The sequence below is a fragment of the Monopterus albus genome, unplaced genomic scaffold, assembly GCF_001952655.1.
Source record: "Monopterus albus unplaced genomic scaffold, M_albus_1.0 scaffold105.1, whole genome shotgun sequence".
Classification (NCBI taxonomy): Eukaryota; Metazoa; Chordata; class Actinopteri; order Synbranchiformes; family Synbranchidae; genus Monopterus; species Monopterus albus.
In genome coordinates this window covers 1,085,526-1,095,555 of record NW_018127985.1, presented here as the reverse complement: position 1 = coordinate 1,095,555, position 10,030 = coordinate 1,085,526, and the positions used below count along the sequence as shown (strand labels likewise).

At 43.8% G+C, this 10,030-nt stretch overlaps 1 protein-coding gene across 1 annotated transcript; it reads left to right on the top strand.

The window, feature by feature from the left end:
• The first annotated feature begins 2,371 nt into the window (after positions 1-2,371).
• On the top strand, positions 2,372-8,305 carry metrnla (meteorin like, glial cell differentiation regulator a). The gene is made up of 4 exons (XM_020610564.1): positions 2,372-2,748; positions 4,254-4,642; positions 7,256-7,315; positions 7,449-8,305. The coding sequence occupies exons 1-4, from the start codon at positions 2,651-2,653 to the stop codon at positions 7,760-7,762; spliced, it is 861 nt and encodes a 286-aa protein (XP_020466220.1). The 5' UTR covers positions 2,372-2,650; the 3' UTR covers positions 7,763-8,305.
• The last annotated feature ends 1,725 nt before the right edge of the window (positions 8,306-10,030 follow it).

The following is a 10,030-nucleotide window of genomic DNA, read 5'->3' as shown; positions in this document are numbered from 1 at the left end:
CAGTACCCCAGAGACAAAAGTATTTTGTCTGGCTGAGAGTTTAAAACCACAAAACATGAATTCCCCAAAGCAACAGAGAAATACAGCAAATTAATAAAGTGTTATCAGTTTTTTAGGCAAAAATACAAAAATATGCATAGAAAATTTTAATGAAGGAGCAACTTAATGGTGGAAAAAGTAAAGTTTCAAGTCACAGTGTGATTAGTGTCCATGCTCTTCTTGCATTTACCACATTTTGTGCTGCTCCTTCTGGACCCATAAAAAGATTTATAAAACTTTTTTCACATAGTAAACAAACTTTCGTGTGTAGCGCTCCCTTTAGAGCAGAGTCAGGAATCAGGATGCAAACTGTAATTAGCAGACTTCATTACAAAAATCTTAGAGGTGTAGCTTTGGTGTAACACTCTAGGCGTCATTGTGATGGATTCTCAAACACCATGTCCAAACACGTCTGTTACCCCATCAAAGAGTACAACTCCCAGGCAGTGAGCAATATAGTAAGGACTACATGGAAACCAGAGCACACACTCACCAGCCAGGCTTCTGATCTAAATTACACAAACAATACTAAGATGGCTGACAGCTTGCACAATTTTTTATCAGAGAGGGAATATTTACAGTCCAATTAAATACCTATGTGCACATGCATCTGGGACTTGTGGGGCCGTCTGATGGCATGTGGCCCAGGCCGGGACATGTACCCAGCGTGTCAGGTCAGTAATCCAAACGTTTCTATCACCAATTCTACATCCTACGAAACCAGAGAAGAAAAGTAACAGTTACAAACTGCTCTGGTTTTCCTCGTCAGACAGGTTCCTTTCCCATGCCAAACACCAGCCACAAAACATCTTGTTTTATAAGAAAAGATGATCCCTGATATATTACTTAGGTGATGATCAGTTTGTGTTTACAGATACATCCTGCAGTAAACGTCATAAAGTTATAAAAGTAACTTATTTATACAAATTAATGATGACTTAAATATTTTCACTGAATATTCTGAAATGTCTGGAGGTATCCAGAATTCAACAGATTCCCACTCCTATTTATAAAATGAATGTCACTTTCAGCTTTTTCCCGTTAGGGGTCACCACAGCAAATCGATTATCAATTATTAACTTATAAAATTAAATCATGGAACTGCTGTGACATTATTCAATGTTATAACCATCATCGATTCACATAAATCAACATGTGAAGTTGGGTTTAACCGAGCTGTATTTGTGACTTTGATTCATTCATTCCTTGATGTGGCCAAATTTTGCAGATGTTTGTGGAATTATGAGCAGATCACCAAACTGTCATTTTCAGTCCCAGTTGGGTCTTCTCTCTGGCCAAGAAGTCATCTGAACATAAATAACAGTCACTATGCTCCAGGTTGTGAGTAAAGCAGTGACAAATTATGGCCCTCCATAGTAAATGGCAGTGCTTCCATCTTGATCTGTGCTTCTCACAAATCAGCATTTTTACAAATAACTGAATCAATACGTGTATAAACCAATGGAGGTTTTAGGGTAATTGCTAATGTACTGTTTATAACACACAAACACAGCACAGTTAAATCAGCGCTTTCCAGCCCTAAAATCTCCACATACTGCTGAAAACTACTGCCCAGTGTAAAACTGAGCAAACATCTGCAGCAGTGATATTGCTTTCACAATAAATAGGATTACTATTACAAATTAGATTACTATGACTTTATGGCCAGTTGTAGTTTGTGATGGCGGTAATAAACTGGTCTTAGCAAGTCACGTCGTTCACCTTCCTTTTCCATTCCATTCCTTCTTTTCTTTTTCTGAAATTTTTAAGACATGATCACAGTCCTTTTCCTTCACACTGATTCTGACCACCAACCTTAGCAAATATGTGCTTGGATAAAATGGCTCTTCGGGGACCATATTTGAGAACGGGGCGGGGGGGGCAGGGGGTGAGGCACAAAGAAATTCCAGTGTTTTTCGAATGCAACATGTCACTCCTGTCCAAGCCAAAAACTTAAAATTGCAACTTTTTATGTTCACTAAACCCTTTGCAGTGCTTTGCAAACAAAACAATGGACTTTTATGCCGCTTTAAAGTGCTGCCAGAACTTTCCCAGCTTGTTGTCAGACGAGTCCAGCGATTTCATCTCAGCACAGTTCAAAAAATAAGAGCGGGGAAGGAGGAAACACTGCAATTCAAACAAAGTCAGTCACGTGTTTTTGAATCATTTCTTTAAATAACAGAGAAACTCGGTGGCTGAAAAACGCATTAGCCAATTTTCTATACTTGAGAACCACGCCAATGCCTTCCACGTCTGATCCTTTTAGACTGTGGAAACCCGGATACCAGAGCTTCGGCAGAGCACCTGAAGGCAGCATCCGTGATAAACCGCTGTGGATGGGCGTGACGTGGTGAGCAATTAGGGCTGCAGAAGCAGAGTCGGCGCTGCTGAGCTCGCTCCACATTTTACGCATCGCTGTCAGTCCTGTGCGCTACGAGCAAGTTTCACTGCGCGCCTTTGCTGATCTGAACCTTCAGAGAACATAAGGAGAAGCCACGGGAAACACTGCGGGACTGACAGGGAGCACATGGAAACGCAATGTAGCTGGAAATACTGCGCTGGACTTTGTCATAATTTCATTCGAGAAGAGGCGAAGTGAGAGGCGAGAAACATGCTCACCCCGGCGCTGGCCTCTCTGCTGCCTCTTCTGATTCTCTGTCGGATTTCATTCGGCCAGTACTCAAGCGACCAGTGCAGCTGGAAGGGCAGGTGAGGCTGACCGTTTATTACATGTCAGGTTAAAATACTGACAAAATCACTTTAATAAAGTTTGAAAGTATGTGTGGTGCAGCGAGCGACCGATGACGGAGCGAAACTCAAGGCGCCGTGGTGATGTGAAACCAGGAGTTTAACGGAAAGAGGTGTGACAGAATCTAGATATAAAAACTATTTGGCCCAAGTTTATAACCGCTATTAGTTTCACCGAAACATACAGGTTCTGGGATGTGGTGGATTAATGAATGACTAATTCAAGAAGCTGGTAGAAAAACTTGTTACATCCTTGTTAAATGTGTTTCAGCAGCATTACAGCCACAGCTACTTCCATTATTCTGAAGTTGGCTCATACTTGTGTCTCAAGGTTAAAAATTAAAACAAAGACTGAAACATTTACAGGGTTACATGCTAAGATCTCACAAGAGCTTTTGGCTTTTTGTTTTTAAATAGATTCTAAAACCTCCTGCATCATTTACTGGAAAGTTTCACCTCCATCAAACATCTGCTGAGATCTGTTCTGCACTTGAGAGGCTTGCCTCAAATAGTGTGGTTTTGTTTTTCATCCTCTAGTCAGGGGGGGGTTGAGGATATTCAGTACTTTGAGCCCTTAACCAATAATCTGTTGTTCATTAGTGAGACTCTTGACTAATCTCCTTTAATTGCATGCAGAAGTGAAGAAGTTAGAAAGGACTTAATTAGAGGCATGCTGAGTAGAGCTGGTTATGGGGCTTCAGCTGCATATGCTCAGCATGTGCCATGGGTTTACTTTAGATCTATGGCAAATTTGAATTTCAGCATCTCATTTTCAGGAAACTGGGCGTTCCTTCCTCAGAGTTGAACCACAAGCTTGGCATGAGAATGCTGGTAGACTGCTGATGACTTACTGCCCCTGGCTTTGCCACAGAATGACTGACAGACTGGAGATTTCAAACCCTGACCAGGCATTAAGTCCTGGAGGGAGTACATTTGGTCATGCTGGCGCCAGAGTCCGAAGTGCTGCCCGGACAAGTCTCTTCCAGTCTCTTTGGTGGCTTGAAAGCAAGGGGAGGTTCAGTGCGTGACCTGCATTTGCACTTGCATGCAGCAAGCCCAGCTACTGTTGCTGCTGTTGTCTGCCCAGAAGCCCCTGTGTCCCTCCATTCATCCATTTCTGCTTCCAAAGTCTTCCCAAAGGCAGCCTGCCAGTGGTGTGTTTTGCCAAAGCTCTGGGAGGAACAATGTGGTAAAGGGAGTGTGTGTTGGAGCTGAGGTCATTTTGGCTGCTCCGGCTCGTGACTGGTCATGCAGCCAGTCTTGCTGTCCTTAAAGACTGAGCCAGAGTTCTTCACCTCGACCAGTTAATTCAGTCTATAAATGACCAGAAAATAACTTTCTGATGACTGAATAAATCCCTTTATGCTGGATGGGTTTGTGTAGTTGTCCGCTCTTGACAGTGCCTGCCATTTTCAGCTTTGCATTTTTGATGTCTCCTGACTTCTTTCACCTTTTTATTCTTCTAGTGGTCTGACCCATGAAGGCCACGCTAGAGACGTGGAGCAGGTGTACCTACGCTGCTCCCAAGGCTCTCTGGAGTGGCTCTATCCAACTGGGGCCATCATCGTTAACCTCCGGCCCAACACGGTCTCCCCTGCTGCTGCTCGCCTCTCTGTCTGCATTAAACCTTCCACAGACTCCAGCGGCACAAACTTCTACCTGGACCGTAATGGCAAGCTGCGCTTGCTGTTGCATGAGCAGGACCAGGCTCAGGGCAAGGTGCACTGCTTCAGTATCCAGGAGGGGGCGCTCTTCATCGAGGCTGTCCCACACATGGACATCAGCCGGCGGGTCACGGCATTCCAGTACGAGCTAGTCAGCGACAGACTAGGAGCAGAGGCACGTTCACTGGGCGGTAAGACTCGTCTCTTTTATAATACTACTACAGAACACTATTAGTGGTAAACCTGTCGATAGGTGTCTCACGTTTCATCTAAGAAACCATTATAAGACTTGGTTTTGATTGATTCCCTTTAGAGCCTGAGTTCCTTTTGCCTTGTCCCTGTGGTGTTGCTGTGCACTAAATGCAGCCATCTGCTGGCGGAAACGTTTATTAAATTGGACTCTAATAATAGGAAACTCAGCGTTAGCTCCAGCCCACTGCTAATACTGAAGCTGAAGTCCATTTCTCTGGCAGAATTATCTGTACATTTTGGTTTGGGGAGAATATATTTTATGTCAAACTCGAAGGTTAACTGACTATTGAAATGTCCAAATCTGGAGCCTTTAAGGCTTTCTGGAACTTAGATAAAATCTGTGCTACATGGTTCTAATTGTAATTGTTTTCCTTTTTTTGATGGCTTGTGTGTGGAGGGGCACAGCCAAGCAGAGGGCCTCCACTGGAAAAACAGCCATCTATTTTCACGCTGTGTACCTGCCAAACCTGCACAGTTTCAAGCTGTGCAACTGTGCAAGCAACTGTGTTTTTTTCCACCTAAAGCAAAATAGGAGCAGTATCAGGCCTACATCTGTTTTTACGACTCTCTGGGTTCACATATCCACATCCTGCGTCATTATTTGGCACAGCAGAGAGAGAGAAGGTTAAATGTAGAGGAGTGAGCGCAGAACTGTTTTGACCACATTCGTGTGCTCTGTTCAGCTCTGTAGTATAATCTGGAGCTGGGATGTGGCCAGAGATGATTCACAAAGACCACGGCCCGTGTCATCTGGACCCTAGGCTGCTGGATTGATTGCTCCTTTGCTTCTCCCCATCTTCTTTTTTTGTTTCTTCAGTCTTTCCCTTCCTCTTCTCTCTGACCTGCTGTGTTGGGATTGAGTTGATCATTATTAAACTGGAATGTATCTCCAACCAGATGTTGGGAGAAACATCCAGGGGCTTATAGGCTTGTCCTCCCACCCCCCACCCCTTCTTTTCTTGATGTCTCCCCTTGAGTTCACTTCAGTTATTCTCCTTTTTCTTGTCCTCTGTCTGAATATTTCCTACCTCTTAATTTCATCCATGCCCATTTATCATCCTACTATGTTTCTTTTCATTCCTCTCCCCTTCATGTATCATCCCTCTCTCTTCCTGGCTGTTTGTAGTGGCTTTACATCAGTGCCGAGTGGTATTAGCGAGTTGTGCTCCATTACAGTGGAATGCATCAGGGCCCAGATGTTGCTGGGACACTGTGCTCCTGTGAAGTGGTTCTGATCAGAGTGGTGCTGCATGTGCATGGGCCAGAGAGAGAGAGATGCTGACTCGGCTCTTGGCCCATTCCTGTGGTTTTGTTTCATGTCTGATTTGTGAGCCCTGGTCGGCTCTGTTTTGGAAGAAAGAAAAAAAAAAAAACACTTCTGGGTTTAGGCCTCGGCTCACTTCTCTGTCTGATGCTATGGCAGCACGCAGGCTCGCTTCAAAGGGCCTTTGCACTGGACTCTGGGCGGGGTCGGACACTCTGAGGTCGCCCCAGCTGTTCCGAAGCCATCTGAGCTCGTGGCTGTTTGAACTCTGAACTGTGGCGGTGCATCAGCACACAAGCTGACTCCTCACACTGGTACCCTCAACTTTAGACAAGCCAGCTCTGCTCCTAAAGATGACAGAGGGCACAAATGTCTGTTATATAACTTAATTCAGGGTAACATCTACAGATTTTCTTCTTGACTGCATAATTTATAAACTAAATTAATATTTTTGCTCAGGGTTTTGACAAGAAGTGTAAATTACTGTGGTTTCTCATGGGCCAAATCCACCTGAATTAACAGTTCCCCTCTATTTCAGTAGACACCCACTCCTGCTCCACCCTCAGCCCATTGCTGACTTGCACCCCTCCCTTGTGTCCTTACTCTTCTCCCCACTTACCCCACTCACTAAGGAAGACCACAGCAAGTCTAGAGCTAATAAAGACATTCGGGTCAGGCCAGCTGCAGGACCACCTGAGTCAACTAATCCTCGACTTGAGTGCTCTCATTTAGGGCCCTTTCTCCTCCTAAAAAAAAAAAACCCTGCGGAGGAGGGCAGGCGGAGTTGTTGCTCTACAGCCCCCAGTCAAAGGTGAACTCTAGCCTGGGGCAGGCTTTTAAAGTGCTGGGTATAACCAGGCATATGCTTTTACATTTAAATCACCTTTTACAACTGATTATTTGCCTTCTAGTGATCAGACAGTTTCTTCTGCCTTTAGTGTTCAAGTCTAGGTTTATGTGTAACATGTCAGTTTTGTCCCTGTTCATTGACCTTCTATAAAGCTGTTAAAATCTCTTTGTTATAGCTGTGATTGTGCTGACTGTTTCACTCAGCAGGTCTGCTAAAGTGCTAACACAGCTCAGTATCTTCTCGTCTCTCTGCTCTCCTTGTCATTTTCTTCTGGTCCTTGTTTGTCATGGAGGGCCTCCTTCTTCATGGCAGGCCCAACCACAGCTGTAGAAGTGGCTCACCAAAACTGTTAGGAGTGTTAAAGAAATCATGGGCTTTTCCTCTTTCTTCCAAATTTTGACTCCAAACTTACCCATGCTCTCCCTTATTTCCACTTAGCACCCTGTCAGCCCTGCAGCGATGCGGAGATGCTTCTAGCAGTCTGCACCAGTGACTTTGGTAAGTAACAGTGCAGGTTTGAAGAATTATGAGCTTTGCACTGCTGCAGAAATTTCCAATGAAGACATCACTACTGTAGCATGAAACATAGCTGTTACCACCATCTAAATCTTGCTTTCCTGTTTGCTTCCAGTGGCACGGGGCAGCATTAAGAAGGTGGAGCAGGAAGAGGAGCACTCGTCTGTTACTGTGGAGATCAGCCGCCTCTACAGACAGAAGACCCAGGTCTTTGTATCTGGTGGTGTGAGGGTACGGAGCTGGATCGGCCGCATCAAGATGCCCCTCCAGTGCGGGGTGAGAGCTGGTACGGGTGAGTTCCTCTTCACTGGGGCAGTGAGGTTTGGGGAGGCATGGATGGGCTGCGCTCCACGCTACAAAGACTTCTTGCGATTATATCATGAGGCACAGCAGCAGGGAGCCAACCCCTGTCAAGTGGACACTGACTGATCAAGCTACCTGCCCCAGCTTGGAAACGACAAAGATTCTCAGTGCATGGGGAGGAGAGCTGAACCAAATGTTCATGCTGAGGAGAGAAAAGACTGACAGACAGGCCTAGAGGCAGAGCTTTTCTCCTTTCCTGCTCTCTCGTGACTCTATGGAGACAAAGAATGGAGCTCCTGAATGTTGCCAAGCAGCATGCTAACTGGACTCTGTTCTCAAAGTGGAACGTGATGCAAAGCAGAGTGTGCTTGGATCGGCTTTTTGCAGATGAGGAACTCCGAGGTTTAAAATGTAGCAGACCCTGTTTGGTTTTTGTGTATAAAATGTGAATGAACACTGTATATTTTGAAGCTCTGTGTGCTTTATAAAAAGCACAATGTACAGTTCCGAAGGTATTTCTTGTGACAGAAATGTATAAAGTGAAAGCCTCTTATTTTTATTTTGTTTATAAAAAAAGATTTGCAAGTCAGTGCCTGAATTCTTGTGCTTTTCAGGCTGTGAAATTTTTTAAAAAAGCAAACTGTCTTTTTTTGCCCTTGAGAATAAAAGCTTTTATTCCCTAGAATTGTGTTTTGTAGTGTTTGCATGTAAAATAATTCACTAACTAAATGTCTCCTGGAAAAATTAAGTAAAAAAAAAAAAAAAGACATTTATTTTTTGGCAGTTATTCCAAATGTAAATATAATCTTGGTGAATTAGGGGCTGTGGGTGAAACAAGACCATACCTTGGCCTTTGGGAAACTTTTCAGATTTGATTTGATTTGATTTGATTTATTCTTTCAAACATGTAACGACAGTCAATATGTCAACACACATATTTGATGAGTTTAGAAAATATTCAGCAAATAATGAAAGTAATCTTTTAGTTGTATTAAAGCATTTATTTTGACACACTAAGGCTTCAAACCCTAACCCTATTTTACATGTGGTGATAGATGTGCAAAGTATGTTATTTCAGATCAAATATGGTCCTAATGGGTTTTCTTCATATTCTCCTCTGGAATAAAAACCCTCTCGTGGAAGTTTTAATGATGTGCATTAACTTTGTCTTTAACCTTAGCCTCGAGCTGGGACCGTCTGCCAGGGGTATGGAGAGATTGATATCGGAGAGCTGGGGTTGATTCCCCTGTTGGTTCCTGTGTTGATGGGGGTGGCCGTGTGTCAAGGTCAACGTGAAAGGCCTCTTTGTTCCGGCGCAGCAGCCTAGTATGATAGAGAGGACTGAAGACAGACCTGAATACAGCCCTGTGACTGGGCACGTAGCAGAAAGCAGCACTCTCAAAGCGCACTCCAAGTTTTTATTGGCACAAAAAAAAATCTACTCAAACTCCATGTTTAAACCAAGGCTGATTGTTTTCATCACCTCAAATTAAACACAGGGACCAATCAAGTTTTGGAGCTCTTTGCAGTTCTACCACACCAGATGATCAGCCTGTGAATCAGGCCTGTTAAGATGACATTCACTTCATGGCCAAGACTCTTTTTGTCTGCCTTTTCACTTAAAGGAAATGCACCTAGAATGTCTTTGAATGAGTTGCCCCACATAGGCGACTGCTTTTCCAGACAGCACCAATGCATTGAATTGAATATCTGAATTCCAGCAATCCCCGAAATAGTCACTGGGAAATGCAAACAGAGTTTCTATGGTAACGATACCTTACTGTGAACCTTCTCGCTCTGTCTTTAAGTAAAGGGTCCTTGGCGGAGGAGGAGGAAGAGGGTCAGTGGGCACTAGGCTGCTGGGCTTTTTGCTGGTCCAGTTTGGTTGTCAGACCGCCCTCTGTGTTTCCTCTCTGAATTGTCTGCTTTCACAGTGTGGCCAAGAGCAGCGGATGGTACAACATGCACGAGTCTTCAGGTGATCCAACGCACTTAAGCTCTTTCCACTGCAAGCTGTACACACCTCGTTTTTATTTAGGCATCTGTGATTGGCACTGAGTGTCCCCAGTTTATCCTAAAGATTTATCAGCAACAATTAGCCAATTAATCAATTAGTCAACTTTCTTTTGTCCCTGCCATAATTAACTACAGATAACCTTTTGTGCTGGCTATTGTCACAGCAATTTATTTCTGGGCTTTTAAAATATTCAAATGAAAATATTAATTTAGTTATAAATGACATTTTAGCTGAGTCTGCATAGCTATTCAGTAGGATTTGGTTTCAGTGTCACTAAGTGCAACTCATTCAGCTAACCTGCCTGTTATATATGCAATCGTTGCAACTTGATGGGTGTGGTCAAGTTTTGTTATAAGTTGAGAAAGATCCATCAGTCT

Excerpts from the sequence above, each read along its gene's own strand:
- metrnla (XM_020610564.1), top strand. The coding sequence starts at position 2,651 with ATGCTCACCCCGGCGCTGGCCTCTCTGCTGCCTCTTCTGATTCTCTGT. Across the intron at positions 2,749-4,253 it reads CAGTGCAGCTGGAAGGGCAG|TGGTCTGACCCATGAAGGCC; the intron begins GTGAGGCTGACC and ends TTATTCTTCTAG. Across the intron at positions 7,316-7,448 it reads AGTCTGCACCAGTGACTTTG|TGGCACGGGGCAGCATTAAG; the intron begins GTAAGTAACAGT and ends GTTTGCTTCCAG.